The following is a 20142-nucleotide window of genomic DNA, read 5'->3' as shown; positions in this document are numbered from 1 at the left end:
GCTAACCAATGCGCTGCCATACCGTTTACAAAGTAAACAAATTGATAGTACATATTGAAGTAAATAAATATGATCTGACAGCCATTATACAGACCTGGCTGCAGGAGGACAAGAACATAAGAACATAAGAACTAGGAGCAGGAGTAGGCCATCTGGTCCCTCGAGCCTGCTCCGCCATTCAATGAGATCATGGCTGATCTTTTGTGGACTCAGCTCCACTTTCCGGCCCGAACACCATAACCCTTAATCCCTTTATTCTTCAAAAAACTATCTATCTTTACCTTAAAAACATTTAATGAAGGAGCCTCAACTGCTTCACTGGGCAAGGAATTCCATAGATTCACAACCCTTTGGGTGAAGACGTTCCTCCTAAACTCAGTCCTAAATCTACTTCCCCTTATTTTGAGGCTATGTCCCCTAGTTCTGCTTTCACCCGCCAGTGGAAACAACCTGCCCACATCTATCCTATCTATTCCCTTCATAATTTTAAATGTTTCTATAAGATCCTCCCTCATCCTTCTAAATTCCAACGAGTACAGTCCCAGTCTACTCAACCTCTCCTCATAATCCAACCCCTTCAGCTCTGGGATTAACCTAGTGAATCTCCTCTGCACACCCTCCAGTGCCAGTACGTCCTTTCTCAAGTAAGGAGACCAAAACTGAACACAATACTCCAGGTGTGGCCTCACTAACACCTTATACAATTGCAACATAACCTCCCTAGTCTTAAACTCCATCCCTCTAGCAATGAAGGACAAAATTCCATTTGCCTTCTTAATCACCTGTTACACCTGTAAACCAACCTTCTGTGACTCATGCACTAGCACACCCAAGTCTCTGCACAGCGGGATGCTACCAAAATGGATAACCTCACATTTGTCAACATTGTATTCCATCTGCCAGACCCTAGCCCATTCACTTAACCTATCCAAATCCCTCTGCAGACTTCCAGTATCCTCTGCACCTTTCGCTTTACCACTCATCTTAGTGTCATCTGCAAACTTGGACACATTGCCCTTGGTCCCCAACTCCAAATCATCTATGTAAATTGTGAACAATTGTGGGCCCAACACGGATCCCTGAGGGACACCACTAGCTACTGATTGCCAACCAGAGAAACACCCATTAATCCCCACTCTTTGCTTTCTATTAATTAACCAATCCTCTATCCATGCTACTACTTTACTCTTAATGCCATGCATTTTTATCTTATGCAGCAACCTTTTGTGTGGCACCTTGTCAAAGGCTTTCTGGAAATCCAGATATACCACATCCATTGGCTCCCCGTTATCTACTGCACTGATAATGTCCTCAAAAAATTCCACTAAATTAGTTAGGCATGACCTGCCCTTTATGAACCCATGCTGCGTCTGCCCAATGGCACAATTTCTATCCAGATGCCTCGCTATTTCTTCCTTGATGATGGATTCCAGTATCTTCCCTACTACCGAAGTTAAGCTCACTGGCCTATAATTTCCTGCTTTCTGCCTACTTCCTTTTTTAAACAGTGGTGTCACGTTTGCTAATTTCCAATCCACCGGGACCACCCCAGAGTCTAGTGAATTTCGGTAAATTATCACTAGTGCATCTGCAATTCCCCTAGCCATCTCTTTTAGCACTCTGGGATGCATTCCATCAGGGCCAGGAGACTTGTCTACCTTTAGCCCCATTAGCTTGCCCATCACTACCTCCTTAGTGATAACAATCCTCTCAAGGTCCTCACCTGTCATAGCCTCATTTCTATCAGTCACTGGCATGTTATTTGTGTCTTCCACTGTGAAGACCGACCCAAAAAACCTGTTCAGTTCCTCAGCCATTTCCTCATTTCCCATTATTAAAACTCCCTTCTCATCCTCTAAAGGACCAATATTTACCTTAGCCACTCTTTTTTGTTTTATATATTTGTAAAAACTTTTACTGTCTGATTTTATATTCTGAGTAAGTTTACTCTCATACTCTATCTTACTCTTCTTTATAGCTTTTTTAGTAGCTTTCTGTTGCCCCCTAAAGATTTCCCAGTCCTCTAATCTCCCAGCAATCTTTGCCACTTTATATGCTTTTTCCTTCAATTTGATACTCTCCCTTATTTCCTTAGATATCCACAGTCGATTTTCCCTCTTTCTCCGTCCTTCCTTTTTGTTGGTATAAACCTTTGCTGAGCACTGTGAAAAATTGCTTGGAAGGTTTCCACTGTTCCTCAACTGTTCCACCATAAAGTCTTAACTCCCAGTCTACCTTAGCTAGTTCTTCTCTCATCCTCAAGGACTGGATCCTGAATTTTGAGAGGTTTAGTACAAAACCATGCTGCCTGTCACTAACTAATCCATTTTCCTCCAAATGTGCATTTATCCTGTCCCTCAGTATCTTTTCTGAAGCTTCCTCACCACTGATGTCAGGCTAACAGCCTATAATTTGCTGGATTATCCCTGCTTCCTTTCTTACAGAAGGGAACAACATTAGCTATTCTTCAATCCTCTGGAACCTCGCCGATAGTCAAAGTGGATGTGAAAATATCTGTTAAGGCCCCAACTATTTCTCCCCTTACCTCCCACAGTAACCTGGGATAGATCCCACCCGGCCCCAGGGACTTGTTTACCTCACTGCAATTTGGGATACTCAACGCTTCCTCAAAGAATAGAGCACAGGAATAGGCCCTTCGGCCCTCCAAGCCTGTACCGGTCATGATACCAGCCTTGGCCAAAACCCTCAGCACTTCCTTGTGCCGTATCCCTCCACACCCATCCTATCCATGCATTTGTTGAGATGCCTTTTGAACAGCGTTAATGTATCTGCTCCCCAACCTCCCCTGGCAACGCATTCCAGGCACTCACCACCCTCTGTAAAAAAAAAAACTGCTTTGCACATCTCCTCTAAACCTTTGCACCACAGACCTTAAACCTATGCCCCCTGGTGATTGACCCCTCCACCCTGGGAGAGTGCTTGCCCATCCACTCTATCCATGCCCCTCATAATCTTGTAGACCTCTATCAGGTAGCACCTCAACCTCCGTCTTTCTAATGAAAACAGTCTTGAGTCTATTCAGCCTCTCCGCACAGCCAACACCCTCCAGAACAGGCAACATCCTGGTAAACCTCCTCTGCACCCTCTCCAAAGCCTCCACATCCTTCTGGTAATGTGGTGACCAGAATTGTGCACAATATTCAAAGTGCGACCGTACCAAGGTTCTATACAACTGCAGCATGACTTGCCAGTTTTTATATTCAATGCCCCGTCCAATGAAGGCAAGCATTCCGTATGCTTTCTTGACTACCGTGTCCATTTGTGTTGCCATTTTCAAAGATCTGTGTACCTGCACTCAGATCTCTCTGACTTTCTATATTCCTAAGAGTTTTGACATTTACTGTATATTTCCCCTCTATGTTAGACCTACCAAAATGCATTACCTCACGTTTGGCTGGATTAATCTCCGTTTACCATTTCTCTGCCCAAGTCTTCAACCTATCTATGTCCTGCTGTATCCTCTGACAATCCTCAACACTATCTGCCATTCCACCAACCTTGGTGTCATCCGCGAACTTATTAATCAGACCGGCTACATTTTCCTCCAAATCATTTATGTACATCACAAACAACAGAGGCCCAAGCCCGGATGGATCACCACTAGTCCACAATCTTCCATTCCGCTGCTACCCTTTGCCTTCTGTGGCCGAGCCAGTTCTGTATCCATCTTACCACCTCACCTCTGATCCTGTGCGACTTCACCTTTTGCACCAGTGTGCCATGAGGCACCTTCTCAAAGGCTTTACTGAAGTCCATGTAAACAACATCCACCACCCTTCTCATATCAATTATCTTTGTCACCTCCGCAAAAAACCCGATCAAGTTAGTGAGGCATGATCTCCCCTTCCCAAAACCATGCTGTCTATCACTTATTAGTCCATTTGTTTCCAAATGGGTATAAATCCTGTCTACAATAACTCTCTAGAATTCTCTACAATAATTTACCGACGACCGATGTGAGGCTCACTGGCCTATAGTTTCCTGGATTATCACTGCTACCTTTCTTAAACAGCGGTACCACATTAGCTATTCTCCAGTCCTCTGGGATCTCCCCTGTAGCCAATGAGGATACAAAGATGTCAGTCAAGGCCCCAGCAGTTTCCTTCCTTGCTTCCCCCAGTATTCTGGGGTAAATCACATCCGGTCCAGGGGACTTATCCACTTTAATATCTTTTAAAAGGCCCAATACCTCCTCCTTTTCGATGTCAACACGATCCACTGTCCACACACATTACCCAAGAATCATCATCTACAAAGTCCCTTTCTTTGGTGCACACTGATGCAAAGTATTCATTTAGTACCTCTCCCATTTCCTCTGGCTAAACACACAGATTCCTCCCACTGTCCTTAAGTGGTCCAAATCCACCCTCTTGCTTTTTACATATGTAATCCATGGTTCCTGAATCCTGCCATTTCTATCCTTCATTTTTGCGGGGACACGCTTATCCTGCACTTCAATCAACTAGCCTTTAAAAGCTTCCCATGTCAGACACGGATTTTCCCTCAAATAGCCGCTCCCAATCCACATTCCCCAGTTCCTGTCTAATTTGGATGCAATTGACCCTCACCAATTAAGCACCCTCACCCACCGGCCGCTCTTGTCTTTATCCAGGACTACCTGAAATCTTATGGAATTATGGTCGCTAAGCCCAAAATACTCCCCCACTGAAACACCAATCACCTGGCCTGGTTCCTTCCTCAATACCAAGTCTAGTATGGTCCCCTCCCTGGTTGGATTGTCAACATACTGAATGAAAAAGCCCTCCTGGACATATCTAACAAATTGCTCTCCATCCGAGCCCCTGGCTGTAAGGGATTCCCAGTGGGGGGAGTTAAAGTCGCCCATCACAACTACCCTACTTTTTTCATACCTTTTCAGTATCTGACTACACAACTGTTCCAGTCTCACACTCCCAACATTGTGATTTCACCCTTCTTATTCCTGAGCTCCACCCATAATGCCTCACAACAAGATCCCTCCAATGTGTCCTCCCTCAACACAGCTGTGATCTGCTCCCTAATCAGCAATGCCACTCCCCACCTCTTCTGTTTCCCCTTCAGCTTGTTTAAACCAATGATATCCTGAAATTTTAAGCTGCCAGTCCAGTCTCTCCTTTAACCATGTCTCTGTAATTGCAATTACATCGTAGTTCCGCAGAAAATAGGTGCGGGAGTAGGCCATTCGGCCCTTCGAGCCTGCACTACCATTCAATATGATCCTGGCTGATCATGTACTATCCCACTCCCGCTTTCTCTCCATACCCCTCAATCTCTTTAGCCGCAAGGGCGACGTCCAGCTCCCTCTTGAATATATCCAAAGAACTGGCTCCAACAGCTTTCTGTGGTAGAGAATGCCACAAGTTCTCAATTCTCTGAGAGAAGAAGTTCTTCCTCATCTCAGTCCTGAATGGCTGACCCCTTATTCTTAGGCTGTGACCCCTAATTCTGGACGTCCCCAACATCGGGAACATTCTTCTCACATTGAGCCTGTCCAGCCCCACCAGGATTTTATATGTTTCTATGAGATCCTCTCTCATTCTTCTAAACTCCAGCGAGTACAAACCCAGTTGATCCAGTCTTTCTTCATATGTCAGTCCTGCCATCCCAGGAATTAGTCTGGTGAACCTTCGCTGGACACCCTCAATAGCAATAATGTCCTTCCTCAAATTTGGAGACCAAAACTGCATACAGTACTCAAGGTGTGGCCTCACCAGGACCCTGTAAAACTGCAGCAAGACATCCCCACTCCTCTACTCAAATCCTCTCGCTGTGAAGGCCAGCATGCCATTAGCTTCCCTCACCACCTGCTGTACCTGAATGCCAAACTTCAGCAATTATTCCAGCATGACACCCAGATCTCGTTGCACTTCCCCTTTTCCTAAACCGCCACCATTCAGATAATAATCTGCCTTCCTGTTTTTTGCCACCAAAGTGGATAACCTCACATTTACCCACATTATATTCCGTTTGCCAAGTATTTGTCCACTCAGCCAGCCTGTCCAAGTCACCCTGCAGCCTCTCTGCATCCTCCTCACTGCACACACTAAGCTGTAGTGTCGTCTGCAAATTTGGAGATATTGCATGCAATTCCTTTGTCCAAATCATTAATGTATATTGTGAAGAACTGGGTCCCAGCACTGAACCCTGCGGGACCCCACTAGTCACTGTCTGCCACTCTGAAAAGGACCCACTCTCTGCTTCCTGTTTGCCAACCAGTTCTCTATCGACGTCAATACATTACCCCCAATACCATTAGCTTCAATTTTGTTCACCAATCTCTTGTGTGGGATCTTGTCAAAAGCCTTAGGGTAGGCAGTGGTATAGTGGTATTGTCGCTGGACTAGTAATCCAGAGACTTGAATTCCGGTAGCGGCCATGTCCGACTAGGTCGCATACACGGCAGCTCCTGCCGGGATCGGGGCTTTGGGCCTTTAAACGGGGCGGCATCGGCACTTAGAAGGCGAATACCGGCGTGGGAAAGGACGCTGGAGAGGTTCCCCTCATTGCTGTATGGAGGGAACCAGGGGCAGGGCCGTTAAACGAGCGATTGTGAGGAAGAGAGCGGAGTGGGTCCGGGAGGACAAAATGGCGGCCGGCGCGGACCATGAAGCGTGGGCCCAGTGGTCGCGAGAGCAGCAGCTTCGCAGAGCTGAAAACGGAGATGCTGGCCCCTATGAAGGCCTTCATGGAAAAGTTGGTGGAGGCTCAGAGATACAGGAGAAGGTGATCAAAGAGGTGGAGAGGAAGGTATCCAAGAATGAGGACGAGGTCCTGGGCCTGGCGGTCACAGTGGAGGCGCACGGGGCCCTACACAAGAGATGGCAGAAGAGACTGGATGACCTTGAATATAGGTCTCGGAGTCACAACCTGTAGATCCTGGGCCTCCCTGAAGGTGTGGAGGGGGCGGACGTGAGCATGTATGTGACTCCAATGCTAGGGACGCTGATGGGCGCGGGGGCCTTCCCGTAGCCCTTGGAACTGGACGGGGCACATGAGTCCTCGCGAGGAAACCGAGGGCGACGGTGATAAGGTTCCACCACTGTACAGACAGGAAACGTGTCCTGCGTTGGGCAAAGAAAGAGCGGAGCAGTAAGTGGGAGAACGGCGAGATTCACATATACCAGGACTTGGGAGCTGAACTGGCGAGGAGGCGTGCGGGTTTCAACCGGGCTAAGGTGGTCCCCCACAGCAAAGGGGTGAAGTTCGGGCTGCTGCATCCAGCGAAGCTTTGGGTAACGTACCAGGACAGGCACCATTACTTTGATACGCCAGATGAGGCGTGGACATTCATTGAGCACGAAAAGCTGGACTTGAACTAAGGGGCAGCTGCACGTGGGTGAAACACGCTGGCGAAGATGTGTAACTGGGGGTTGGCCTGTTGTATGTTTGTTAGTAGAATTTAAGTTTGTTTGCTTTTCTTTTCCTGTTTTTTGTTTCAGGAGGTGGGGTAACGCCTGGGTTGTGTTGTCTGGTGCACGGGAAGGATCCGGATGGCACTTGCCCTCTTACCCTGTGGGGGAGTGGGTGTTGCGGGCCCGAAGGAGGAGACAATAGTAAGGTTGGAGATAGAGGCGGGAGCAGCCGGGTCAGCTGACTTACGGTTGGGTGAGTGGGGGGCTGGGGTGCTGCTTTGCTGACTGAAGGGGAGCCAACTGGTGGGGATGGATGGAGAGTCGGGTTGGGAGGCCTCCGGCTGGAGCGAGCAGTGGGGGGGGGCACGTGGCTGACCGAAAAAGTGAGATGGCTAGTCGGCAGGAAGGGGGTGGGGTCAGCCCCCAGTCCAGACTGATCACGTGGAATGTGAGGGGCCTGAATGGGCCGGTCAGGAGGTCCCGCGTGTTCTCACATTTAAAGGGGTTGAAGGCGCATGTGGCCATGCTGCAGGAGACACACTTAAAGCTTGCTGACCAAACAAGGTTAAGGAGGGGATGGGTGGACCAGGTGTTCCATTCGGGGCTAGACTCAAAGACCAGAGGGGGTGGCAATTTTGGTTAGTAAACGGGTGGCGTTTGAAGCAGGGAGCATCATGGCGGACAAGGGGGCAGGAACATAATGGTGAGTGGTGAGCTGCAGGAGGTCCGGGTGATGTTGGTGAACATCTATGCCCCGAACTGGGATGATGCGGAATTCATGAGGCACATGCTGGGTAAAATCCCGGACTTGGAGTCGGACCCGTGGTAATTCGCGCGGCCAAGGGCAAAGGAGTTCTCCTTTTTCTCTCAGCAGAGCATGGCGTTAATCCCGAGGGTGGAGGGGATTGAGTATTCGGCCATCGCGGTCTCGGACCATGCCCCGCACTGGGTGGACTTGCGACGGGGGGCGGAATGGGGGCAGAGCCCTCTCTGGAGACTGGATGTGGGACTGCTGGCGGATGAAGAGGTGTGTGGGCGGATAAGGAGGAGCATTCAGAACTATGTGATAACGAATGACACAGGGGAGGTAACAGCAGCAACGGTTTGGGAGGCTATGAAGGCAGTCATCATGGGGGGAGTTAATCTCTATTAGGTCCCACAGAGAGAAGAGGGAGAGGGCAGAGAGGGAGATGCTGGTGGGAGAGATACTCAGAGTAGACAGGAAGTACACGGAGACCCCCCCGGGGAGGGGCTGCTAAAGGAGCGCCGGAGATTACAGGCGGAGTTCGATTTGCTGACCACGGGGAAGGCGGAGGCTCAGTTGAGGAAAATGAAAGGGGCAGTCTACAAGTATGGGGAGAAAGCAAGCAGGATGCTGGCGCACCAACTTCGCAGGAGAGAGGCGGCCAGGGAGATCGGGGAAGTGCGGCACAAGGAAGGTAATACGGTGTTGAGCCGAGAGAGGATCAATGAAATCTTTAAGGAATTTTATGGGAAGTTGTACGAGTCAGAACCCCCGAGGGGAGGGGAAGGGATGAAGCAATTTATGGATCGATTGAGGTTCCCAAGGGTGGACGAGGAGCGGGTGGAGGGACTGAAAGCCCCGATTGAGTTGGAGGAGATAGTTAAGGGACTGGCAAGTATGCAGTCAGGCAAGGCCCCGGGTCCGGACGGCTTTCCTGTAGAATTTTATAAGAAATTCTCGGAGCTGCTGAGCCCAGTCCTGCTAAGAACCTTTAACGAGGCAAAGGAGAGAGGAACCCTCCCCCCGACGATGTCGCAGGCATTGATCTCGTTCATTTTGAAGAGGGAGAAGGATCTGCTTCATTGTGGGTCTTACAGGCCGATATCGTTCCTGAATGTAGATGCCAAATTGTTGGCAAAAATTCTGGCTACCAGAATAGAGGACTGATCGAGGAGGACCAGACGGGTTTCGTTAAGGACAGGCAACTGAACATGAATGTGAGGAGTCTCCTGAATATTATGATGCCCTCGGAGGGAGGGCAGCACGGTATCACAGTGGATAGCACTGTGGCTTCACAGCGCCAGGGTCCCAGGTTCGATTCCCCGTTGGGTTACTGTCTGTGCGGAGCTTGCACGTTCTCCCCATGTTTGCATGGGTTTTCTCCGGGTGCTCCGGTTTCCTCCCACAGTCCAAAGACGTGCAGGTTAGGTGGATTGGCTGTGATAAATTGCCCTCAGCGACCAAAAAGGTTAGGAGGGGTTATTGGGTTACGAGGATAGGGTGGAAGTGAGGGCTTAAGTGAGTCAGTGCAGACTCGATGGGCCGAATGACCTCCTTCTGCACTGTATGTTCTATGTCCTATGTAAGTAGTGGCTGCAATGGATGCAGAGAAGGCCTTTGACAGGGTGGAGTGGGAGTACCTGTGGGAAGTGTTAGGTAGGTTTGGATTTGGGGAGAGATTCATAGGGTGGGTCAAGCTACTGTATCAGGCCCCCGTAGCGAGTGTGTGCACAAACCGGCTGAGGTCGGAGTATTTCAGGCTGTACCGCGGGACGAGGCAGGGGTGCCCCCTGGTCCCGTTACTATTTGCCCTGGCAATTGAGCCGTTGGCCATAGCGCTGATGACTGCGAGGAACTGGGGGGGGCCAGGTTTCCCTCAACGCGGATGATCTGCTGTTGTATATTTCGAACCCGCTGGAGGGGATGGGGGAGGTCATGCGGATCCTAGGGGACTTTGGAAGCTACTCGGGGTACAAGTTGAACATGGGGAAAAGTGAGCTGTTTGTAATCCACGCCAGGGGCCAGGAGGAGAGATTGGGGGAGCTCCCGCTCAAGATAGTGGAGAGGAGCTTTCGTTATTTAGGTATACAGGTGGCTTGGAACTGGGATGCCCTGCACGGGTTCAACTTATCTCGGCTTGTAGAACAGATGGAGGGAGACTTTAAAAGGTGGGACATGCTCCGCTTTCCCTGGCGGGAAGAGTGCAGACTGTGAAGATGACGGTTCTTCCCAGATTCCTGTTCTTCTTTCAGTGCCTCCCCATTTTCATCCCCAAATTCTTCTTCAAGTGGATGAACAGGATTATCACGGTATTTGTGTGGGCAAACAAGACCCCATGGGGTCTTGGAGTGTAGCCGGGGTTTGAGGGGGGGAGGGCAGGCACTGCCAAACTTCTGTAGCTACTATTGGGCGGCTAATGTGGCCATGATTAGGAAATGGGTAATGGGGTCGGCGTGGAGGCGGCGTCATGCAAAGGCACCAGCCTAGGAGCACTAGTAACGGCACCGCTGCCGTTCTCGCCGGCACGATACACCACAAGCCCGGTGGTGACGGCGGCACTGAGGGTCTGGGGTCAGTGGAGAAGGCACAGGAAGGTGGAGGGGGCCTCAGTTTGGACCGCGATACAGAACAACCATAGATGTGCTCCGGACAGGATAGACGGGGGGGGTTCCAAGGCTGGTATAGGGCAGACATTAGAAGGATGGGAGACCTGTTTATAGATGGGATTTTCCCTAGCTTGAAAGCGCTGGAGGAGAAGGTCGGCCTGCCCCCGGGAAATGCTTTCAGATACCTCCAGGTCCGGGACTTTCTCAAAAAACAGGTGGAGACATTTCCGCGGCTACCCCCTCGAAGGATACAGGACAGGGTAGTGTCTGGCATCTGGGTAGGAGAGGGGAAGGTGTCGGACATCTACCAGGAGCTGCAGGAGGCGGAGGAAGCCTCAGTGGAGGAGTTGAAGGGCAAGTGGGAGGAGGAGCTGGACGAGGAGCTGGATGAGGGCCTGTGGGCTGATGCCCTGGGCAGGGTGAATTTGTCCGCATCATGTGCCAGGCTCAGTTTAATTCAGTTTAAGGTGGTGCACCGGGCTCACATGACGACGGCGAGAATGAGCAAGTTCTTTGGGGTGGAGGACAAGTGCATGAGATGTGCAGGGAGTCCGACGGATCATGTCCATATGTTTTGGCCATGCTCGGGAAGGGCTTTGTGAGGGCTATGTCCAGGATTTTGGATACGCGGGTGAAGCGGAGTCCAACAATAGCGATCTTTGGGGTGTTGGAGGATCCGGAGGTGCAGGAAGCGAAAGAGGCCGGTGTTGGCCTTTGCCTCCCTGGTAGCCCGGAGACGGATCTTGCTAATGTGGAGGGACTCGAAACTCCCGAGCGTGGAGACCTGGGTTAGTGATATTGCTGGGTTCCTCAGCCTGGAGTGAATAAAGTTTGCCTTGAGAGGGTCCTTGCTGGGGTTGTCCAGGTGGTGGCAACCTTTCCTTGACTTTCTAGGGGAGCAGTAAAGTTTCGCAGCAGCGTCAACCCGGGGTGGGGGTTTCAGGTGGGGGGAATTGTCTATTTAATGTATATTTGAGTTTTGCATAATGGTAACAGCCACCTAGTTTTGTTAAATATTTTTCGGTTATTTTTCTGTTATGTACAAATTCTGGTTGAAAAAAGCTTTAATAAAAACAATTTTAAAAAAGTAATTCAGAGACTCAGGGTAATGATCTGGGGACCTGGGTTCGAATCCATGGTAATGGAATTTAAACTCAATACAATATCTGGAATTAAAAGTTTAATGATGACTATGAAACCATTGTCAATTGTCGTAAAAAGCCACCTAGTTCACTAATGTCCTTTTGGGAAGAAAATCTGCCGTCCTTACCTGGTCTGGCCTACATGTGACTCCAGACCCACATCAATACCTCAAGGGCAATTAGGGATGGGCAATAAATGCTGGCACAGATGCGACACCCATGTCTCATGAACAAATAAAAAAAAGTCCAGATACACAACATCCACTGGGTCAGTTTAATAATAATAATCGTTATTGTCACAAGTAGGCTTACATTAAAAACCGCAATGAAGTTACTGTGAAAAGCCCCTAGTCGCCACATTCCGGCACCTGTTCGAGAACACGGAGCAAGAATACAGAATGTCCAATTCACTAAAACGGCATGCCTTTCGGGACTTGCAGGAGGAAACCGGAGACTTCTAGTCACATCCTCAAAAAATTTCAGAAGATTTGCCAAGCATGATTTCCCTTCAGTGAATCCATGCTGACTTGGACCGATCCTGTCCCCAGAAGCTTTTGCAGTCACTTCTTATGTTTTCTGCAAGATTACTCTCGTATTCTATTTTTTCCTTCCAAATTAAACCGTTTGTCCTCATCTGCTGAATTTAAAATTTCTCCCAGGCCTCAGGCCTGCTGCTTTTTCTGGCCAATTTATATGCCTCCTCTTTGGCTTTAACACTATCCCTGATTTCCTTTGTTGGTCTTGTTAAATCAAGCATGCCAACATCACTACCTCTGCCTCCAAAGAGAGAATCTAATCACTATGGTCCTTGACCATCTCCTCCACCGTCTGAATCGTCGATCCCTGCACCTCCAGCCGTTGCTCCACCATGTCCAAATTTACATGAATGGAGGCCACCGGCACCTCAATCGCCTTCATCAGGTCATCAGAGACCACTTGTGACTGTTTCCTAAACTCCTCTATTAAGAATTCCACCCAGCCTCAGTTGTCCACTGAGAGGGCAACAACGTCACAGGGCCTCCTCCATTTTCCCCTGGCCTGCGGCACGAGGGCCTTCCTAGTCAGACGAGGATTCTTTATTCGACTTTTCCTCATACTATAATCTCTAGACATCACGCGCCAGAGGAGGAACCAAAACTCTCAAACTACACTACTTTTCTTCCTAAACAGCACTCATTAAACGGGCAAGGGCCAAAAACCGAATCTCCAAGCAGGAGCCACTTTATGTGCAACTGTTCACCTTATGGCTGCCACTGGAAGTCCTATAAGAGGCTTTTGATGTGTGATGGGTTTTGCTTGATTGGAGATAGAGAAGGTATCAGAAGTTAAAGTATTTCCTTCTTTAAGAGTTATTTAACTGTCAATTGTAAGCTATTTCCTGTGATGTTAATGTAGTTTAATCCTGTGCTAACAAAAAGTTTGTTTTAATATATCACATCCCTATTTGTCATTGGAATAACTCCTGGAGGGAAGTATCCTTTCCTCGAAGTTTTACAAATTTAAAACAATTTTCTGGTATCCTAACTTATGTTGGGGTCTGGTCCAGGATCTTAACAAAACATAATGCTTTTCTACAGTATTCCTTCTTGTACTTAAAATTGGAGAATAGGATGATCACCAATTCAGCTGTATTTTCACAAGATAGTCCACCCAGTCGATCAAGTTTTTAAAAAAAAACACTCCCAAGCTAGTGCAAAGTGATTTTTCCATTTATTTGCAAATTAATGCACAAAATCAAATTCACATTTGAAAGACTCATTTGATTGCAATCTGAATTGCTAACATATATGAAAATAATCAAACCATACCTCCAGAGCTGCTCCAAATCACTGATTGCTTCCTTCTGTCGCCCATATTTCAACTTAAAATTGGCTGCTTCTCTTACTAGTGACAAATGAGCTGGAGTATTTGGCTATATTTAAAAAACATAACAATTCACAGTACCATATTAGAAGATCCAACTTTCAAACCTTTGATTCTTTGAATGTATGAAAAATATGAGGTTATCTGAAGCCAAGAACATAACCCAGCGTTCATTAATGCTTCAGTGCAGCAATTCACCCAGCCACCTCTGATCCAAGAGCAGCACTAAGCCAAACCAAGTATTCAGGACCCCTCCCATGCTGCCCAATCCTAATAACCCAGAGTCCTGGGCCAAATTAGGGCAGCACAGTTGTTAGCACAGTTGCTTCACAGCTCCAGGGTCCGATTCCCGGCTTGGGTCACTGTCTGTGCTGAGTCTGCACGTTCTCCCCGTGTCTGCGTGGGTTTCCTCCGGGTGCTCCGGTTTCCTCCCAAAGTCCAAAGACATGCAGGTTAGGTGGATTGGCCATGATAAATTGCCGTTAGTGTCCAAAAAAGGTTGGGTGGGGTTAGAGTTACGTAATCGGGTGGAGGTGTGGGCTTGGGTAGGGTGCTCTTTCCAAGGGCGGGTGCAGACTAGATGGGCCAAATGGCCTCCTTCTGCACTGTATATTCAATGGTTCTATGAAATCATTTCCTTCGCCCTCAAGCATTCCTCCTCCCAGTGCAAAGAACCTGGATGTAAATGCATTCTTCTCACAATCACCATGCAATAAGGATGTAGAATGATTTCATTAACTGCATATGGGAATGTACACTTGTAAAATTGTGCACTTAATAATACAATAACATATAGGTGGTTAGCACTGCTGCCTCACGGCGCTGAGGTCTCAGATTTGATCCCAACTGTCTGTCCGTGTGGAGTTTGCACATTCACCTTTGTCTGCGTGGGTCTCACCCCCACAACCCAGGGTAGATGCATTGGCCACGCTAAATTGCCCCTTAATTAAATATATAATAATAAAACTATAACGGCGCAAGATATTAATGATTGTATTAACCTAAATGTAAAACCATCAGGCTCAGAGGTTAGAGTGGTATCAACCAGACCAAACTGTCGATAAACTTATCAAGTGTCTCGAGAAAATTCAAAAAAATTATATTTACTGGGTGGTGTTCAGCTACTTGCTCAGTTATTTCACGATTCAAGCAGAATTGTGAGACATGGATTCTTGTTTCTAAATTCATAGTCTGTTCATTGAGGAGAGTAACAAGATTATTGTTGAAAGGCATGGTCCATTCCATCCAGAGTGTATAATTACGGTTATTCTATCATTGGCTTCAACTGACCCCAACCTTCCCAACAATCCTCTACATCCAGAATCAACATTTTATTGATTATTCTTTCATCGATCTTTCATCACAAATATTTAATATCTGTTGATTGTCCACAATCTTTATTCTAGGGCTGGATATAGATTGTAATGTTGCACCTATACCTCAGGAATTGTTGCTCTCTTACTAAATTGAGGAAGGGGCAAGGTTCAGTTTTATTTTCTTGAAAAGTATATCTCTTAAAACATGAAATAAATTTTAATGTTCACAAAAGTGCACATGGAGACAGCAAAATAAAAGTAAAGAATAGGAGAGATCTACAAAATCCTTCAACGAAATGAACAGCGCTTCAACTGAACAGTTCCTCAGCTACATTTATCACAATCCCAGTCGTACAGAAAATTAAATCAAAACACTATACAAGCTCATGGGTTGGTACAAGTTTCTATACCTAAAGTACAAATATAAGAGATAGGGCTCCAGGGTGGCACGGTGGTTAGCACTGCTGCATCACAGCACCAGGGACCCGGGTTCAATTCTGGCCTTGGATGACTGTGGAGTTTGTACATTCTCCCAGTGTCTGCAAGGGTTTCCTCCGGGTGCTTCCCACAGTCCAAAGATGCGCAGGTTTGGTGGTTTGACCATGCTAAATTGCTCCTTCGTATCCAAAGATGTGCAGGTTAGGTGGGGTTACTGGGATAGGATGGAGTGTGGGTCCAGGTAGGGCGCCCTTTCAGAGGGTCAGGGCACCCGATGGGTCGCATGGCCTCATTCTACACTGTAGGGATTCTATGCGATACCTATTGCCTGTTAAAAGTTACATTGTTGACTTAATCTTCAATGGTTAGCGTGTTTTCAAGATAGCCACTATTCCTTTTATTCGCCCTCACCCTGGCTTTAAAACTACACCATGGTATACTTGGGAAAGCTGGCCATATTACATTGATTTTTTTTGCAGCACTGATCTATTCCAATGTTTTGTGAGATATTTTAGCGGCATTGGGACTGTATATTTAGCTTCAATTAATATTTTTTCTGGTGGTGTGTGTGCTGATTTATTTTTCTTTGATGTACAGCAAGACGCTTACCTGGTGTTCCTGGTAATACTGGATAGCTTGGCAGAAGATCTCTATTGCACTATCAATATCTTCCTCATGACTATACATGGTAACTAATGCGGAGACCTGTGAATACAGAATATATTATTTCCATTGGACAAGAGTTTAGAGTGCATTTTCAGAACATTTGCTCATCTTGCGTAAACACCAATTTCAGATTTGTACGATATCCAAGAACATCTGTATATCTAGAAACTCCGCCTCTGGTGCATACCGACATGTTTGCAAAATGTTTCCAGAATGCAAATCATATCAATACTGTATTAATTGAACTTCCTGAGATTCAATTATTCCAACCCACAAACATGAATCTATTCAAATCTTCCCAAAATGAAAGCAATGAACAACCAGCTCCACCAGAAAACAGCCAGTCAAATCCATCAAACAATCTCAACTTCCTTGCAGGAGCCATGGGCTTATCTTCCGCAATATTTCTGGGTATCTACTTTGCGTCCAGTCTGATGTCTGAAACTTGTTGCCTCCACCCAACCCACCACCCTCGATTATTGTTTGCTTAGTGCAACAATTGATCCAATACTGCCGACTCTGTTGAACTGCTGTAGATGTGAAATGTGTGACTGGGCTGTTATCACAGAGTCAGCACAAGGTCGTCCTGGCTTTGTTCCTGATAAAGCACAAGACACAGCAACAGCATATTGAACTAATAATGAGAAAAGGCAGCGAAGCAGGTGTCTGCATTGCTCAATATTAGGTTTCAATTTTCAGAACGTTGGCAAATTTCCCAAAAAGGATCAGGAAGCAAAAGTTACTTTTAATGTTGGGGTTTAAGAAAATTATATTTCCAGTGATAAAAAAAAGAGGCACCAAAGATGATAGGTAGTTAAGTCAATAACTCAACCAGCCAAATGGAGATTATTCCATCATACGCCTGGCTTGTGCCTTGTAGATGGTGGACATGCTTTAGGGACTCAGGATGCAAGTTACTCTCTGCAGAATTCAAATCCTCTGATCTGCTCATGTAGCCACAGTATTTATATGGCTAGTCCAGTTCAGTTACTGGTCACTGTAAACCTCCCTGACCAGGATGTTAAAGTGGGGGATTCAGCAATGGGAATGCCATTGAGCGTCAAACGCAGATGGTTAGATTCTCCCTTGCTGGAGATGGTCATTGCCTTGCACAGGGGCTGGTTTAGCTCACTCGGCTAAATCGCTGGCTTTGAAAGCAGACCAAGCAGGCCAGCAGCACGGTTCGATTCCCGTACCAGCCTCCGCGGACAGGAGCCGGAATGTGGCGACTAGGGGCTTTTCACAGTAACTTCATTGAAGCCTACTCGTGACAATAAGCGATTTTTATTTCATTTCATGTGTGGCATGAACATTATTTTGCCACTTATTAGTTCAAGCCTGAATATTGTCCAGGTCTTGCTGTATTTTTATATGGACTGCTTCAGTATCTAAGGAGTTGGGAATGTTGAACATTGTGCTGTCATCCATGAACATCCCCACATCTGACCTTCTGACGGAGGGAAGGTCATTGATGATGCAGCTGAAGATGGTTGGGCCTAGGAGAATAGTACCCTGACAAACCACTGCAGCGATATCCGGGGATGAAGAGGACTGACTTCCAACAACAACCTTCCTTTGTACAAGGGTTAGGGTTAGAGTGTGTAGAGTTTTCTCCCCAAATCCCATTGACTTGAGTTTTGCTCAGACTTGGGTCAAATATTGCCTTGGTGCCAAAGACTCTCATCTCACCAGTTAGATCATTAGTCCATGTTTGGACTCAGGCTTAATGAAGTCAGCAGCTAAGTGGTCCTAAAAGAACTCAAACTGAGCGTAAGTGAGCAGATTAATGATGAATAGGTATCACTTGATAGCACTGTCTTTTTTAAAAATATATTTTATTACAAACATGTATCAAAACAGGTTACAATGAATAAACACCCCAGGAAACATACTTCCTAATAATCAACTATACATCTGCAGTTTTCCCCCTTTTTCACCCCCCTCCCCCGCGACGAACAGCCCCTCAAACACGGTCACAAACATCCCCCACCTTTCCTCAAAACCCCTGAAGAGCCCCTTAACTCATACTTTATCTTCTCTCATCACAGGAAGTCGTACAGGTAACCCAACCAAGCCGCTACCCCCGGTGGTGATGTCGGCCGCCACTCCAGCAAAATTCGCCGCCGTGCAATCAGAGAAGTGAAGGCCACGACAGCAGCCTTCCTCCTCTCCATGAGCTCCGGCTTCTCTGAAACCCCAGATATCGCCACCAAAGGGTCCAGATTCACTTCCTCCTCCACTATCCTGGCTAAGACTGCAAACACTTCTGCCCAGAATCTTACCAATTTTTCGCAACCCCAAAACATGTGCACGTGATTTGCTGGCCCCGCCCACACCTCACACTCATCTGCTACCCCCTGAAAGAACCCACTCATTCTCGCCCGAGTCATATGCACCAACTTAAACTGTATCAGGCTCACTGTACAGATGAGGAAATGGCTGAGGAACTGAACAGGTTTTTTGGGTCGGTCCTCAAAGTGGAAGATACAAATAACATGCCAGTAACTGATGGAAATGAGGCAGTGACAGGTGAGGACCTTGAGATGATTGTTATCACTAAGGAGGTAGTGATGGCAGATGGAATACAATGTTGACAAATGTGAGGTTATCCATTTTGGTAGGAATAACAGCAAACGGGATTATTATTTAAATGGTCAAATATTAAAGCATGCTGCTGTGCAGAGATACCTGGGTGTGCTAGTGCATGAGTCACAGAAAGTTGGTTTAGAGGTGTAACAGATGATTAAGAAGGCGAATGGAATTTTGTCCTTCATTGCTAGAGGGATGGAATTTAAGACTAGGGAGATTATGCTGCAATTGTATAAGGTGTTAGTGAGGTCACACCTGGAGTATTGTGTTCAGTTTTGGTCTCCTTACCTGAGAAAGGACGTACTGGCACTGGAGGGTGTGCAGAGGAGATTCACTAGGTTAATCCCAGAGCTGAAAGGGTTGGATTACGAGGAGAGGTTGAGTAGACTGGGACTGTACTTGTTGGAATTTAGAAGGATGAGGGGGGGATCTTATAGAAACATATAAAATTATGAAGGGAATAGATAGGATAGATGCGGGCAGGTTGTTTCCACTGGCGGGTGAAAGCAGACCTAGGGGGCATAGCCTCAAAATAAGGGGAAGTAGATTTAGGACTGAGTTTAGGAGGAACTTCTTCACCCAAAGGGTTGTGAATCTATGGAATTCCTTGCCCAGTGAAGCAGATGAGGCTCCTTCATTACATGTTTTTAAGGTAAAGATAGATAGTTTTTTGAAGAATAAAGGGATTAAGGGTTATGGTGTTTGGGCCGGAAAGTGGAACTGAGTCCACAAAAGATCAGCCATGATCTCATTGAATGGAGGAGCAGGCTCGAGGGGCCAGATGGCCTACTCCTGCTCCTAGTTCTTATGATAGAATTTGGGAAAAATTAAGCTGCCAGCAGTTGATTGGGGGGGGGGGGGGGGGTTTAAAAAGGGAGTTGGGCAAGGTGGGAGCAGGTTGTTAGACGTATCAAATGCTGTGGTATGAAGAGGCAAAAGTTCTGCTCCTTTTTCACCAACACACTTTTATTTGTTGCAACTGACTCTGCACAGACTCTACACATCACCCAGATCCAGAGGCCACCTGAAGCCCCTTTTCATATCAGTGTCAATCATTGAACACTTAACAGAAATGAGACAACTAATTGCAATGTCTCTTAACCCATTACTTAACACAGGTTGGTGGGGAATTGGGATTGGGGAGTTGTTTATGTGAGCCATGTAGGCTGGGTTTTGTTGTCCGTTTGTTGTGTGGTTGCTTACTTTGTTAAAATGTATAATACAAATGCCTTAATAAAATATGTTTTTTTTAAATGTAGGAGGGTGATCTGTAAGTTTATGGATGATACAAAATGTTATGGGGGGGAAATAGTGAGGAGAATAGTTGCATTCCTTTTTGGCTTTGTAGCTTTTTGATACACTGGAGTGGTTTGCCCAGCCAATTCAAGGGCATTTACGAGATAA

General features: G+C 46.9%; 1 protein-coding gene across 1 annotated transcript in view; it reads right to left on the bottom strand.

Annotated features, from left to right (window-relative positions):
• srp72 (signal recognition particle 72) overlaps window positions 1-20142 on the bottom strand; it is a 92824-nt gene that overhangs the window by 31053 nt on the left and 41629 nt on the right. Inside the window, exons 11-12 of the mRNA XM_038792997.1 lie at window positions 16093-16188; window positions 13675-13778 (exon numbers count right to left, since the gene is read on the bottom strand). Of these exons, the coding sequence (XP_038648925.1) occupies window positions 13675-13778; window positions 16093-16188 (200 nt within the window). The remainder of the gene's footprint in view (window positions 1-13674; window positions 13779-16092; window positions 16189-20142) is intronic.

This window comes from Scyliorhinus canicula, chromosome 3 (assembly GCF_902713615.1).
Source record: "Scyliorhinus canicula chromosome 3, sScyCan1.1, whole genome shotgun sequence".
Taxonomy (NCBI): domain Eukaryota; kingdom Metazoa; phylum Chordata; class Chondrichthyes; order Carcharhiniformes; family Scyliorhinidae; genus Scyliorhinus; species Scyliorhinus canicula.
Note: the sequence above shows the minus strand (reverse complement) of the source record. Positions and strands in the feature narration are given on the sequence as shown.